Source organism: Gambusia affinis, linkage group LG06, assembly GCF_019740435.1.
Source record: "Gambusia affinis linkage group LG06, SWU_Gaff_1.0, whole genome shotgun sequence".
NCBI lineage: Eukaryota > Metazoa > Chordata > Actinopteri > Cyprinodontiformes > Poeciliidae > Gambusia > Gambusia affinis.
Window position 1 is genome coordinate 2,039,095 of NC_057873.1, and position 16,981 is coordinate 2,056,075.

At 37.7% G+C, this 16,981-nt stretch overlaps 1 protein-coding gene and 1 long non-coding RNA gene across 2 annotated transcripts; both read right to left on the reverse strand.

Annotated features, from left to right (window-relative positions):
- Positions 1-7,827: 7,827 nt before the first annotated feature.
- LOC122832828 (ADP-ribose glycohydrolase OARD1-like) lies at positions 7,828-8,428 on the reverse strand. The gene is made up of 4 exons (XM_044119953.1): positions 8,362-8,428; positions 8,170-8,224; positions 7,967-8,083; positions 7,828-7,855 (listed from the first exon to the last, which is right to left on the reverse strand). Exons 1-4 carry the CDS (start codon positions 8,426-8,428, stop codon positions 7,828-7,830), a joined length of 267 nt encoding a protein of 88 aa, XP_043975888.1.
- A 1,568-nt stretch (positions 8,429-9,996) lies between these two features.
- Positions 9,997-11,430, reverse strand: LOC122832830. The gene is made up of 3 exons (XR_006370877.1): positions 11,325-11,430; positions 10,475-10,779; positions 9,997-10,094 (listed from the first exon to the last, which is right to left on the reverse strand). It is a non-coding gene; the product is annotated as an uncharacterized LOC122832830 (long non-coding RNA).
- Positions 11,431-16,981: the final 5,551 nt, after the last annotated feature.

Genomic DNA, 16,981 nt, shown 5'->3' on the forward strand with positions numbered 1-16,981 from the left:
CCCCACAATGATAGCAGGCACCCACGTCGGACCATGACTATAATTTCGGACGTATACATCAGCGCCGGGAGAAAAACTCCTCCACTTACTGTGGGCATCATGATATTCCTTCTGTTTAGCTTGTTTCTTACATACTTTCGCTTTGATGTCCGGCAGCAGGAGATCCAGTGTAGAACGCAATCTCCTCGACATCAGTAGCTCAGCAGGTGACAAGCCTGTGGTACTTTGTGGTGTGATTCTATAGTTAAACAGGAATCTTGCCAACCTTGTTTCCAAAGTGTCCCCTTTTACTTTCTTGAGGCCTTGTTTCAAAATCTGAACAGCCCTTTCCCCCAGGCCATTTGATGCCGGGTGAAAAGGTGCAGATGTAACATGCTGTATTCCATTCTGTTTACAGAACAGTTCAAACTCCTGACTCTTGAAGCATGTGCCATTGTCCGAAACAAGCATCTGGGGTAAACCATGTGTGCTGAAACACTGTCTGAGTTTCTCTATGGTCACCTGACTTGTTGCAGTGTTTGTGGGATACACATCAATCCACTTTGAATGTGCGTCCACCACAACAAGAAACATCTTGCCTGAAAGAGGGCCGGCGTAATCCACGTGCAATCTACTCCAGGGTGACTCTGGCCACTCCCAAGGGTGTAGGGGTGCTGCTGCTGGAGCCTTCCTATTTTCCTGACAAGTGTGGCAGGATTGTACTTCCCTCTCTATGTCAGCATCCATTCCTGGCCACCACATGTAGGAACGTGCCAAACCCTTCATCCTTGAGATTCCAGGATGCATACTATGCAGTTGCTTCAAAAGAGTAGACCTTCCTTTCTGTGGAATCACCACTCTGGCACCCCACAGGACACATCCATCTTCAACGCTCAACTCCAACCTTCTCTGACTGTAAGCCTTGAACTGAATGTCCACTTTATTAGGCCAACCTTTAAGACACCAAGCCCGCACTTGTGACAGTATTAGATCCTTAGCCGTCCATTGCTGTATTTGAGATGTTTTGATGGGTGGATTATCCATCACATCCAGCATGAAAACTTGTCCTGAATCCTCCTCGTCATCCATCTGTGGTAGTGGCAGGCGGCTCAAGGCGTCTGCGTTGGCTTGATCTTTACCTGGTTTATATACGATTTTGTACTCATATGCTCCTAACAAGCTAGACCACCTTTGCACTCTTGGCGATCCCATCTGTGGCACCGGCTTAGCTTCATGAAAGAGAGAGATCAGAGGCTTATGGTCAGTATAGATTGTGAATTTACGACCATAAATGTACTTGTGAAATCGCTTGATCCCAAATATGATGGCTAAACCCTCCTTGTCGAGCTGCGAGTAACGCTTTTCTGCTGGTGTCAATGTCCTTGAGACAAACCCTAAAGGTCTCTCACTTCCATCTTCCATCACATGCGACAACACGGCTCCCACTCCGTATGGTGAGGCGTCACATGCAAGCACCAAGTCCTTGTCAGAGAGAGTAATATAAACCACCTTATGCCAAATTTTAATCGAGAGTGATTAATGGCCCTAATCATTTTAATTTCCGGTGTATTACCGCCCCTCCCCCCTTCCGGTGTATTACCGCCCCTCCCCCCTTCCGGTGTCAAGTTACCCATCCCCCATTCACCCCATCTGTTATGACATCTGAGTTTTAAGAATAATACAATTAAAGAATGAAAAAACATTATGAGTTTTAAATAATCTAGATTAATATACAATATAATATATTTAAATAGATTTGGGATGTTGTATTTACCTCGGGTTTCAATTGAATATCTTCCTGAGACGTGAAGCTGGAGATACGGTCCTGCCATCTGCGTGAGGTGGGACAGAAAACCCTCAGGATAGTTCTCCTGACCTCTGGGTCAACACACACGGCGGACAAGGAAACTCTATGTCTCAGAAAAACACATTTTTCAAAAAGTTGGCATTTTCTCAGCTCTCAGAATTTGCGCGGGAGAGCTACAGAAAACCATTTGTGTGTGTGTGTGTATGTGTGCGTGTGCCCCGGCCATGGCTGCGTGTGGCAGGGCTGACCCCTAGGCTCTGAAAGAAAGGGTTTGACCCCCAGTCCCTGCCATCGCTGTGTGTGCGTGCGGGCGTGTGTGTGAGTGTGTGTGCGCATGGGTGTCCCTGCGTAAGAGTAAACGTATACCTCTAAAGAAAACCTAGAGTTTAACTGTTTTACTGCATTATTTATGGTAGCACGATTAGTCAGTGCTGACTGAGTTTGTGATTTCCTTCATCACTTAAATTTGAAACTCTTATAGATTTTTTTTCTGTCACACTTGCTAGTGTGATACATGTCCGTAAAAGTTCCTCATCTGTAATTTTATTTCTGGGGAATATGTGACGGGGACTAAACAGGCCTTGGTGAAGCTACTCATATGTATCTTTCAGCTTTCCCTAAAGTTGAATTATTTTTTACATTGCACAACCACACTCCAAGAGTTGCTCCAACATGGGAATGATTTTTATTTATTTCTTTTTTTTTTTTTTTTTTTTTTTTTTTTTTTTACCTTTAACATTATTCACTACTTTTGTCTCTGAGTTATATGCTGTATGTTTCTTGGCCCTAATGATGCTTTCCCTTCATCCATTATCTTACACACTTGAGTAATCCTGTGAATATAAGAACCTGTAGTATTTACTAGCAGTCATATCGCCTGAATTGTTCCACCTAAGTTTTCAGTCAGTTCACTCTTAACAACTACTTAATTCAGTTAAACCTGAATTGATTCGTGTTCACAGAACCAGTTTTGCAGCTACAATCTGAACTAGTTCTTGCTCGTTAAGCTAAAAATAAAGCAGAAAGCACACTATAGGTCATGCTGTGATTAGTTATTTAGTTATTACTAGTTTATTGTAGTTAGGGCAGATATAATAAAGTTATCTATGTTGACAGTAATGAAAAAAGTACCCGGTCCGCCATAAAATGGCTTATTGTTACAAATAAAACGACTGTTTCACAAAGAAGTGCTTCGCAGCCATTATGTTGTTTTTGCTCAAATAAATTGCATTTTAAAATGTTTTATCTAAACTGCTGCTCTCATTCATGTATTTTAACTGTTTAATCTACAATAAACAAAACGTTTTAATGAAAAGCATTTTTGTAACTGCGCTTACCTTTTACCTTCTTATTACCATTAAGTCAGTCCTTATATCGAGTTGCTATATTGATATAGAACACAATAAGAATCCAATTACAATCCTTTGAGTCTGACAATCTCAAAGGGGAGTGAAGGCAAGAAAATATAACAATAAAAAGTTCAAATCTGTAATTTTTGAAGATATCGCAAATGCCTGCATAACTAAAATCCCTGTAGTACCTGGATTTCTATCGATTTATTGAATATGTAAATATTTATGAATGGCCATTCAGGTTTTATATAGTTTTTTTTCTTTCTTTTGGTGTTTGTTGCACAAATTTAAATATATGAAGGATATCAACCAACAATTCAATCAATTTGTGTTTTTTTCTTAAATACTCCCTCTCACGGAGACTTGCTTACATCTTCTGACAGCTAGTCCAACTTATGATAACATTGACTAGGTTTGCTATTGGTACACTTTACCTAAAAATAAAAATTAAACATACTCATTACACAACTACGCTCCAAGAGTTGGTCACAATATGGTGAATTGTTTTGTTGCCGATAAAATTATCTACAGCTTTTGTTCCTTGGTCCTAATGATGCCGTCTGTTCACTAATGTTCACTAACAGACAGTGCGCCTCTTGTAATTGATAAGCTTATAAATGATCAATGCAAAGCATCAGTATACGTTAAAGAAGATCTATCAGTCAGATTAAGTCAAATTTCATCAAACTCAAAGCAATCAAAATTCTATTTCTCTGAAAGGTAATCTTTCCTTTTCAGGGACTGTATGAAAGGAATCATTGAAATATATTATGAAATATACTATGAAATATTTAATTTGCAGAATCCCCATAATAAAACTTCAATTGTGAACTGAATGATTACATTGCATCTAGACACAAAATAATCAACTGTTAATTAGTAATCGTGCTATGTAAATGACTAACAAGATCTGATCAGACAAGAAACTTGACCACCTAAAGTGATTTCTCACATTGAACCGTTTGACTTTCTGTAGCTGACTAAATTTAACCTTACCAAAGTTTTGGCCTTAGAGCAAACAGGTACTGAGTTTGAAGCGTGGATCAGACGCCTTCAGCCATCTGCTAAAGCTAGACTCCGGCCTTCCTCACTGTAAAATAAAACATCAGACTTTAAACAAAAAAGTTCAAGTGAACATCACTTAATTATTATCAACTCATTGTTTGTACTCGTCTTAAACAAGTGGCAGGAACGTTTGGTTAAAAAATAAAGCTTTACAAGTCAATCTATTTAAGTTGAGTCCATGCAACAACTAAAATAAAAAGTGAACTATTTGAAAGTAGCGAGGATTTTGGGTGGTAAAAGTTTAACATCTTAACACATCCAGACACTACCTAATTTCTGCTCAAACAAACGGAAAAATTTTGAACAGTACAATTATGTCAAATAATGAGACCGTGTGTCTTTAATCTATGTAACAAATATATTGCTGCTGCTGCTGCTGCTGTAGGCAGAAAATAAAAGAAGTTTTGCAGAGAATAACATTTTGGATGAGTTTAAAAACTCATTTTGGATGAGTTTAAGGATATTGTTTGCCAAAATCACACAGTGTAACTACACTTGTCTTTTATATGATGCAGTAATTGAATCTTTTAAGGCAATTGCTTTGCATAAATGTAAGTAAATACAACCTATTTTCCTGCTCCACATACTTAGCTAGCAGTTTGCCAATTAACTTCCCAGTCTGAACTTCTGGGCAACGTCTTGATTCAGTCAAATCTTCTATCCTAGATCTCCTGAACTCCGACATTCTTCTACATATCGGTACATATGTGAATGTTTGGCTTGCTGGTCTTCAGCATGCTTTGAATGCAGTATCTGGTTTCTCTTACTTTAACCCGCCCAACTTGCACCCGATTGGCATGTTAGCCTTTTGATTCCCTCCCAGTGAGGCGGTGCTTCACAAAGCAAACTGTTTGTCAAACCGTTGATCTGCCTGGTGGCTTTCAGAAGATGAGGAAAGACGGTGACTGAGTTTTAGACAGTACTGGTCAGCTCATGCAGCTGCTCATGTAGCTGCTCATGTAGCTTTTCTTTTTACTAGATGGCAGTCCTAAAAGTACAAGTCTTTAAAATATGAATAAATACGTACAATTCCATAGTTATTTGATCCAGCGGTTATAGAAGTTTGGTAATAATGCAATTCAGGCATTGTGCTTTCTTAATGTAAGTATTTCTGCTACTGGACAAGAAATAGTGTTAAAAGAGGATTTAGAAAGAAAAATGCAAAGATGATATTTGTATTTACTGAGTGCAAGGCTGTGACTAGTTATCAGGACAGAATGAGAACTGAAAAACTGTTGGGTCCGCATGACCAAGGAGGGAACCGGTCATCTGCTTCAACAATTCATTAGTCTTTAGGAAATATTTTTGGACACAGGGAGCAGGAACATAACAACATCAGATATATTTTTCATCCTTATGTCAGTGATTCAAAGCTATGTTTAATTCAGCATCATCTTAAAGATGGAAAGAGTCAATTATTTTTTCACCCATAGAAAAGTGTAATGTGTTTATTACAAGTAGGATTAACCAAGCTGAAGGAAAACAGAGAGAAAAGAGAAATAAATATTCATTGATACAGAACAAGAATTTTATATTGTGTAAGGTATTTAAGAAAATAATACTGAATCTGTGCTCACAAATTTCTTTATCTGGTTGTTATCTCTAAACTACGTTTACTTTTTATGTTGAACACCAGACCTCTTGCCTCTTTTTCACAGTTTTTTCACTTAGTTCCACGACTGCAGTGGATTTTATAGTCAATGTTAAAATCCAACACAGAGTCTGAAGCGATGGAGGAAATTTACGTCAATATGGAACCTGTTGGACAAACTGCATCTAATCACACAGGTAAGAATGAAGTTACAGAGAAATCTAGTATGTATGTTATTCAATTTTTGCTAATGTTAAGGTTTTTGTTAAGGTTGGAGCAGCTCCAAAGAGAGGCTCGGCCTCGGTGTGGTCGTATGCTTGGGAATCCTGAATGTTTTAATTCTGGCTGAACTCATAGGCCTCAGTGTACACAGTGAGTCTTTTTCTAGTCATCTTACAGATGTAAACTGAGTAAATGTTATGTTTCTGTTTTTTCTACTGATCAAATAGCGAGGGTTTAAAAAAGAATAAAGCTTGGTGTCTCAAAGTGTTGCAGAGAGGTGAAACATTACACCATGTTACATGAGTTTGATTCATTTTCAGCAATGGTTGCATCTGCAGCCGTTTAGGTTAGCGTGTCTTTAATATCTCCTCTTTTTCAAACTATTTACCAAACAATTTATTTTTCAGTGTTACCTCAGTTTAAATTCTACAGGTGTAACCAAAATCATGAAACTATTTTATAAGTCTTAGGTGAAAATACGATGCCACTTCTTTTTTTTTTTGCAAACATGTTTGTTGATTTTTTTCCCAGCTCATAACATGACAGCAGATTTTTCTGACATAACATGCTGACTGAACAGAACAGCAAGTTTCTCTCCATGAACGCTAACTTCACTGAAAGCACGAGCGCCACAAGAGACTTTAAGGTTTGTCAAAACTTTAAAAAATTTGTATCTCTTTAAAAACTGAATTCTACTCTGAATTGTAGAGTATCACTAAAACCTTTCCTTTTTGGTTTAAATGAGTATAATGTAAGTGACCAACTTTTTTGAATTTATTAAGTGCTCTATCATTTTTGTGTGCTAAAGAATAACGATGTAAAGCAAACTAAACTTTGAAACTTTGATTCTTTTTTCCTTACAGATCAGACAAACATCAGTTGTTCCTGTTAATCCAGGGTCTGCGGAAGAAGAGAAGAGCAGATCCAGTATTGATGGATGATTAGGATTTGTGTTCACTGTGATATTATTCATCAATAATAATGTAGCTTATTAGTATGCTGTTACATAAAACCGTAAAGATAAATTGTACGCTTCCAACTGTTGTGACTTATAAAGCAACAATTTTACCGGTTGTTCTCCGTGTTTCTCTTTCTTGTTAAAACTCTGACACGATAAACAAACGTTGGAGGATGGTTTTGTGCGGAGGATCGTTTTAGCACGATGCGTTCTGATTGTGTCTTAATGTGACTTTTACTACGAGACTTTATGGAACTCCAGTTGTGTCCGGTAATAATGGACTAAGCTCTATCTTGGTAGATTTTTTTTATTTCCAATTATTTACTATCATTTGTAATAAAGTAACGTCAACACCACACATTCAGCTGTGAGGAGTTTGTTCTAGTCATCTTAAAGATGGCAAGAGTCAATGTCGTGTTGATTCTGAGAAGCTGAATGATTAACTGAATGACATTTTATTCATTTCAGAGTTCAACCAGCGAGGTTATTCATTTTGTGGCGGTCCTAGTCTTAGAAAGAAAGAACCAAAGATAGAAAGCAGTAAATGTTCATGTTGGTTCCAAAGGCTTCTCCTGAAAATATGGATCAAATCAGGGTAGGAAACATCATTTTTACATCATTGGGATATTAAAAGTCTTTTATCTAAACATCTTATGAGTAGGTTTTTATTGTTTCCTTAAAACTATTTAAGGAGTGTTGATTTCATCTAAAATTTTAAGGGATCATAGAGGTTTTAAAGCTAATAAAACAATGAAAATGTACTACATGGCTTGCATTTGAAGCTGTAGCCCAACACAGGATAGACTTTTCACTGTGATGGAGATATTTGTCTCTTTAAAGACACCTTTGACCATTACAGCTGGTCCAGGCCACATCCAATTCTGAGAGAGGAGACACAAGGCAAACAAACCGTTTAATTATTCCCAGTAAGAAGAAGAAGAAGATTTAAGGGTATTTATTCTAGTCATTTATCCACAGTAGTTCCTACAAACAGGGGTATTGATATCCTACTGACACCATTTTGTAAGCAGTGAGATTTCATGTCTTCCAGACTCTGTCTGAGGTTGACAAACATGGGTTTCTGGTTGCCTTTTTTCTTTGTGATTTGAGACACATAATAAGAAAGATACAGGAACCAGATTGAATAACAAAACAACTCATGGTCCTCAGCAGTATAATTGACTGTGGTATGTTGACGTAGATGAAACGTTGATCATGTGTCAGGACAGCACACTGCCCCGGCAGCTTCTCTATTAGGACATACATTAAAAGTACAAAACAGGATATGATTTAGCTCTTGCTGTTGAAATCATAGATTTGAATGAATTGCAAAAACATAAAACATTTTTTCCTAAACAAAGACTTTTTAATAAGTAGTTTGACTCACTCTGCTCCTTTAACTCTGAGACTCGACCAAATTTCTTCTTGAACATCACCGCTATGCCTGCTCCCATGCGACAGTGTTAGAGAATTTTCGGTATTATCATTTTGTTATTACTTTAGTTCACATTCAGTCTGTTTAAAGTGTTCTCTCCCTTATGTGTGTATGAACTGACCTGGAGGTCAGGATTGTCTGTTTATCTTCTTGTGAAACCGTTAAATTCTGTGTTTCTCAGACCCTAAATTATTTTTGTTTTGTTAACAGCTTGACCGAGATTTGAACCGGGCTCAGATCGTAGATCAGTTATCACACCTGAATTGGGTTGCTGGTTGTTTAGGTTACATGTTTTACGACCACTTTTGTTTTTACTAACTACCCCCTTGGCTGTTTTTCTTAGGGTTTCTTATTGATAGAGTTTCTCAGTTTTGTACATGTTGATATTTTCTACAAGCGCGAATTGGAGAAAAATATATAATCATAAAGTACTGAGTTGGTATCAGCGCTTACTACAGCCTTGCTTAACCCCTCTACATCTGTCCCAACACTAAGCTGTGTCACTCTGTGCCTCCAAGCATCATTTTCTTTTTTAGCCTTAAAATTTTAGATGAAATCAACACTCCTTAAATAGTTTTAAGGAAACAATAAAAACCTACTCATAAGATGTTTAGATAAAAGACTTTTAATATCCCAATGATGTAAAAATGATGTTTCCTACCCTGATTTGATCCATATTTTCAGGAGAAGCCTTTGGAACCAACATGAACATTTACTGCTTTCTATCTTTGGTTCTTTCTTTCTAAGACTAGGACCGCCACAAAATGAATAACCTCGCTGGTTGAACTCTGAAATGAATAAAATGTCATTCAGTTAATCATTCAGCTTCTCAGAATCAACACGACATTGACTCTTGCCATCTTTAAGATGACTAGAACAAACTCCTCACAGCTGAATGTGTGGTGTTGACGTTACTTTATTACAAATGATAGTAAATAATTGGAAATAAAAAAAATCTACCAAGATAGAGCTTAGTCCATTATTACCGGACACAACTGGAGTTCCATAAAGTCTCGTAGTAAAAGTCACATTAAGACACAATCAGAACGCATCGTGCTAAAACGATCCTCCGCATAAAACCATCCTCCAACGTTTGTTTATCGTGTCAGAGTTTTAACAAGAAAGAGAAACACGGAGAACAACCGGTAAAATTGTTGCTTTATAAGTCACAACAGTTGGAAGCGTACAATTTATCTTTACGGTTTTATGTAACAGCATACTAATAAGCTACATTATTATTGATGAATAATATCACAGTGAACACAAATCCTAATCATCCATCAATACTGGATCTGCTCTTCTCTTCTTCCGCAGACCCTGGATTAACAGGAACAACTGATGTTTGTCTGATCTGTAAGGAAAAAAGAATCAAAGTTTCAAAGTTTAGTTTGCTTTACATCGTTATTCTTTAGCACACAAAAATGATAGAGCACTTAATAAATTCAAAAAGTTGGTCACTTACATTATACTCATTTAAACCAAAAGGAAAGGTTTTAGTGATACTCTACAATTCAGAGTAGAATTCAGTTTTAAAGAGATACAAATTTGTTAAAGTTTGACAAACCTTAAAAGTCTCTCAGCTAAAAGCGCCGTTTCAGTGAAGTTAGCGTTCATGGAGAGAAACTTGCTGTTCTGTTCAGTCAGCATGTTGCCGATGTCAGAAAAATCTGCTGTCATGTTATGAGCTGTGAAAAAAAATCAACAAACATGTTTGCAAAAAAAAAAAAGTGGCATCGTATTTTCACCTAAGACTTATAAAATAGTTTCATGATTTTGGTTACACCTGTAGAATTTAAACTGAGGTAACACTGAAAAATAAATTGTTTGGTAAATAGTTTGAAAAAGAGGAGATATTAAAGACACGCTAACCTAAACGGCTGCAGATGCAACCATTGCTGAAAATGAATCAAACTCATGTAACATGGTGTAATGTTTCACCTCTCTGCAACACTTTGAGACACCAAGCTTTATTCTTTTTTAAACCCTCGCTATTTGATCAGTAGAAAAAACAGAAACATAACATTTACTCAGTTTACATCTGTAAGATGACTAGAAAAAGACTCACTGTGTACACTGAGGCCTATGAGTTCAGCCAGAATTAAAACATTCAGGATTCCCAAGCATACGACCACACCGAGGCCGAGCCTCTCTTTGGAGCTGCTCCAACCTTAACAAAAACCTTAACATTAGAAAAAATTGAATAACATACATACTAGATTTCTCTGTAACTTCATTCTTACCTGTGTGATTAGATGCAGTTTGTCCAACAGGTTCCATATTGACATAAATTTCCTCCATCGCTTCAGACTCTGTGTTGGATTTTAACATTGACTATAAAATCCACTGCAGTCGTGGAACTAAGTGAAAAAACTGTGAAAAAGAGGCAAGAGGTCTGGTGTTCAACATAAAAAGTAAACGTAGTTTAGAGATAACAACCAGATAAAGAAATTTGTGAGCACAGATTCAGTATTATTTTCTTAAATACCTTACACAACATAAAATTCTTGTTCTGTACCAATGAATATTTATTTCTCTTTTCTCTTCTTCAGCTTGGTTAATCCTACTCATAATAAACACATTAGACTTTTCTATGGGTGAAAAAATAATTGACTCTTTCCATCTTTAAGATGATGCAAAATTAAATATAGTTTTAAATCACTGATATAGGGATGAAAAATACATCTGATGTTGTTATGTTCCTGCTCCTTGTGTCCAAAAATATTTCCTAAAGACTAATAAATTGTTGGAGCAGATGACCGGTTCCCTCCTTGGTCATGTGGACCCAACAGTTTTTCAGTTCTCATTCTGTCCTGATAACTAGTCACAGCCTTGCTCTCAGTAAATACAAATATCAACTATTTTCTTTCTAAATCCTCTTTTAACACTATTTCTTGTCCAGTAGCAGAAATACTTACATTAAGAAAGCACAATGCCTGAATTGCATTATTACCAAACTTCTATAACCGCTGGATCAAATAACTATGGAATTGTACGTATTTATTCATATTTTAAAGACTTGTACTTTTAGGACTGCCATCTAGTAAAAAGAAAAGCTACATGAGCAGCTACATGAGCAGCTGCATGAGCTGACCAGTACTGTCTAAAACTCAGTCACCGTCTTTCCTCATCTTCTGAAACAGCCACCAGGCAGATCAACGGTTTGACAAACAGTTTGCTTTGTGAAGCACCGCCTCACTGGGAGGGAATCAAAAGGCTAACATGCCAATCGGGTGCAAGTTGGGCGGGTTAAAGTAAGAGAAACCAGATACTGCATTCAAAGCATGCTGAAGACCAGCAAGCCAAACATTCACATATGTACCGATATGTAGAAGAATGTTGGAGTTCAGGAGATCTAGGATAGAAGATTTGACTGAATCAAGACGTTGCCCAGAAGTTCAGACTGGGAAGTTAATTGGCAAACTGCTAGCTAAGTATGTGGAGCAGGAAAATAGGTTGTATTTACTTACATTTATGCAAAGCAATTGCCTTAAAAGATTCAATTACTGCATCATATAAAAGACAAGTGTAGTTACACTGTGTGATTTTGGCAAACAATATCCTTAAACTCATCCAAAATGAGTTTTTAAACTCATCCAAAATGTTATTCTCTGCAAAACTTCTTTTATTTTCTGCCTACAGCAGCAGCAGCAGCAATATATTTGTTACATAGATTAAAGACACACGGTCTCATTATTTGACATAATTGTACTGTTCAAAATTTTTCCGTTTGTTTGAGCAGAAATGGCGAAGTGTCTGGATGTGTTAAGATGTTAAACTTTTACCACCCAAAATCCTCGCTACTTTCAAATAGTTCACTTTTTATTTTAGCTGTTGCATGGACTCAACTTAAATAGATTGACTTGTAAAGCTTTATTTTTTAACCAAACGTTCCTGCCACTTGTTTAAGATGAGTACAAACAATAAGTTGATAATAATTAAGTGATGTTCACTTTAACTTTTTTGTTTAAAGTCTGATGTTTTATTTTACAGTGAGGAAGGCCGGAGTCTAGCTTTAGCAGATGGCTGAAGGCGTCTGATCCACGCTTCAAACTCAGTACCTGTTTGCTCTAAGGCCAAAACTTTGGTAAGGTTAAATTTAGTCAGCTACAGAAAGTCAAACGGTTCAATGTGAGAAATCACTTTAGGTGGTCAAGTTTCTTGTCTGATCAGATCTTGTTAGTCATTTACATAGCACGATTACTAATTAACAGTTGATTATTTTGTGTCTAGATGCAATGTAATCATTCAGTTCACAATTGAAGTTTTATTATGGGGATTCTGCAAATTAAATATTTCATAGTATATTTCATAATATATTTCAATGATTCCTTTCATACAGTCCCTGAAAAGGAAAGATTACCTTTCAGAGAAATAGAATTTTGATTGCTTTGAGTTTGATGAAATTTGACTTAATCTGACTGATAGATCTTCTTTAACGTATACTGATGCTTTGCATTGATCATTTATAAGCTTATCAATTACAAGAGGCGCACTGTCTGTTAGTGAACATTAGTGAACAGACGGCATCATTAGGACCAAGGAACAAAAGCTGTAGATAATTTTATCGGCAACAAAACAATTCACCATATTGTGACCAACTCTTGGAGCGTAGTTGTGTAATGAGTATGTTTAATTTTTATTTTTAGGTAAAGTGTACCAATAGCAAACCTAGTCAATGTTATCATAAGTTGGACTAGCTGTCAGAAGATGTAAGCAAGTCTCCGTGAGAGGGAGTATTTAAGAAAAATCACAAATTGACTGAATTGTTGGTTGATAGTCTTCATATATTTAAATTTGTGCAACAAACACCAAAAGAAAGAAAAAAAACTATATAAAACCTGAATGGCCATTCATAAATATTTACATATTCAATAAATCGATAGAAATCCAGGTACTACAGGGATTTTAGTTATGCAGGCATTTGCGATATCTTCAAAAATTACAGATTTGAACTTTTTATTGTTATATTTTCTTGCCTTCACTCCCCTTTGAGATTGTCAGACTCAAAGGATTGTAATTGGATTCTTATTGTGTTCTATATCAATATAGCAACTCGATATAAGGACTGACTTAATGGTAATAAGAAGGTAAAAGGTAAGCGCAGTTACAAAAATGCTTTTCATTAAAACGTTTTGTTTATTGTAGATTAAACAGTTAAAATACATGAATGAGAGCAGCAGTTTAGATAAAACATTTTAAAATGCAATTTATTTGAGCAAAAACAACATAATGGCTGCGAAGCACTTCTTTGTGAAACAGTCGTTTTATTTGTAACAATAAGCCATTTTATGGCGGACCGGGTACTTTTTTCATTACTGTCAACATAGATAACTTTATTATATCTGCCCTAACTACAATAAACTAGTAATAACTAAATAACTAATCACAGCATGACCTATAGTGTGCTTTCTGCTTTATTTTTAGCTTAACGAGCAAGAACTAGTTCAGATTGTAGCTGCAAAACTGGTTCTGTGAACACGAATCAATTCAGGTTTAACTGAATTAAGTAGTTGTTAAGAGTGAACTGACTGAAAACTTAGGTGGAACAATTCAGGCGATATGACTGCTAGTAAATACTACAGGTTCTTATATTCACAGGATTACTCAAGTGTGTAAGATAATGGATGAAGGGAAAGCATCATTAGGGCCAAGAAACATACAGCATATAACTCAGAGACAAAAGTAGTGAATAATGATAAAGGCAAAAAAAAAAAAAAAAAAAAAAGAAATAAATAAAAATAATTCCCATGTTGGAGCAACTCTTGGAGCGTGGTTGTGCAATGTAAAAAAATTTCAACTTTAGGGAAAGCTGAAAGATACATATGTGTAGCTTCACCAAGGCCTGTTTAGTCCCCGTCACATATTCCCCAGAAATAAAATTACAGATGAGGAACTTTTACGGACATGTATCACACTAGCAAGTGTGACAGAAAAAAAAATCTATAAGAGTTTCAAATTTAAGTGATGAAGGAAATCACAAACTCAGTCAGCACTGACTAATCGTGCTACCATAAATAATGCAGTAAAACAGTTAAACTCTAGGTTTTCTTTAGAGGTATACGTTTACTCTTACGCAGGGACACCCATGCGCACACACACTCACACACACGCCCGCACGCACACACAGCGATGGCAGGGACTGGGGGTCAAACCCTTTCTTTCAGAGCCTAGGGGTCAGCCCTGCCACACGCAGCCATGGCCGGGGCACACGCACACATACACACACACACACAAATGGTTTTCTGTAGCTCTCCCGCGCAAATTCTGAGAGCTGAGAAAATGCCAACTTTTTGAAAAATGTGTTTTTCTGAGACATAGAGTTTCCTTGTCCGCCGTGTGTGTTGACCCAGAGGTCAGGAGAACTATCCTGAGGGTTTTCTGTCCCACCTCACGCAGATGGCAGGACCGTATCTCCAGCTTCACGTCTCAGGAAGATATTCAATTGAAACCCGAGGTAAATACAACATCCCAAATCTATTTAAATATATTATATTGTATATTAATCTAGATTATTTAAAACTCATAATGTTTTTTCATTCTTTAATTGTATTATTCTTAAAACTCAGATGTCATAACAGATGGGGTGAATGGGGGATGGGTAACTTGACACCGGAAGGGGGGAGGGGCGGTAATACACCGGAAATTAAAATGATTAGGGCCATTAATCACTCTCGATTAAAATTTGGCATAAGGTGGTTTATATTACTCTCTCTTGTCTGCAGAGTAATGACACAGTACTTTGGCTGATTTCAGCAGCTGTTTAGCTAAGCTGAATGCTTCCTGCTGTTCCTTATTCCAAGACCACGGAACTCCTTTCCTCAGCAGCTGATGTAACGGTGCCAAACGTGTGGCAAGGTTAGGAAGGAACTTGTTATAGTAGTTTAAAAGACCCAAAAAAGCTTTCAGTTCAGTCACTGTAGTAGGAGGAGGAGCTTCCTCAATAGCTCTCACTTTGCTTTGTACTGGGTGCAAACCTTCTGCATTGATTCTGTGACCCAGGTATTCCACCTGCTCCTGCAAAAATACACATTTATTCCTATGAAGTCGCAGTCCAGCTTTCTTCAGCCTTTTTAAGACTTCATCCAGTGTTTTCAGGTGTTCTCTGGTGTCACTTCCGGTCAGCAATATGTCATCCAAATAGACTACAACATTTGGTAGACCTTGCAACAAGCTTTCCATGGTTCTTTGGAAAATAGCTGGGGCTGATGACACTCCAAAAGGTAACCTGTTATAAGTGAACAGGCCCCGATGTGTGTTTATAGTCAGGTATTTCTTGGAGTCCTCATCCATTACTATCTGCTGATATGCATGACTCAAGTCAAGCTTAGTGAACAGTTTGCCTTCAGTTAGAGCATTGAAAAGGTCTTCAACGCGGGGAATTGGGTATTGTTCCAGTGACGATGCATTGTTTACTGTTAATTTATAATCACCACAAATTCTGACAGAGCCATCCGGCTTCAGAACGGGAACAATGGGCGCTGCCACTCTCATGCATTTTACTGGAGTTATAATATCCTCCTTTAGAAGTCGTTCTATCTCCTCCTCCACCTTAGTCCTCATTGCATATGGGACTGAACGAGGTTTGTAAAATTTAGGATGGGCGTCTGCCGAAACTCGAATGGTTGCATGCACACCTCTTAACAGTCCTAACTCTTCTTTAAAAACCTCTTCGTGTTGTAAGAGAACGTCCTGTAAGGCCTGTGCCTCTGTTTTCACGTGTTTAATCTCATCCCACTTTAGCTTTAATTCTTTCAGCCATCCTCTGCCTAACAGATTTGAGCCAGTCCCTTTCACCACCACTAGGGGAAGCGTTTTCTTCTGGTTCGTATAGTGCACTTCAACCTGGGCCACACCCAAAACTGTAATTTTCTCCCCACTGTATGATTTAAGAGAGAGTTTACTTTGTTCTATCTGTGGTCGACTGTGTGCAGGCCACAACTCCCGAAACTGGGTTTCATTCATCAAACTGACACTACAGCCTGTGTCAATTTCAAACTTCACTCTTTTCCCATTTACTTCCACTTTCACCTCAAAAGGCTCAACTCTCTGGATAGAAGTCCCAGTTGTTAAACAGGCAAGAGTGAAAGCCTCTTCCTCTTGATTTAACATACTGTCATCATCCTGCTTGTCACATACCTTGTGTGATCTGTAGAAACGTCCTTGGCGTCCGCCTTGACGTGCTCCTTTTTTCATATGACTGGACTCCTCTTTATTTCTATTCCTGGATCTGCAGGCCTTGGCAATATGTCCAAGCTTTCCACAAACGTGACATGTGGCGTCTTTAAATCTACATTCGCCAGCACTGTGGCGCTTCCCGTGGCATCGGTAACACACACTCTCCGTCTTTTTCCAATCGGTTTTCCGTCCGTGTCCCTCCGCCACCATGCTGTGACACGCCCCCCACTGGTGCAAGTCCGAAACGTTCTTATTCGCTGCTTCTTCAGCCACAGCAATCTGAAATGCAGTTTCAAATGTCAGGTCGCTCGTCGACAATAGGCGTCTTTGAATCCTGTCGTCAGCAATCCCGCACACCAAACGGTCTCTCAACCTCCGGTCCAGTGTAGCTCCAAAG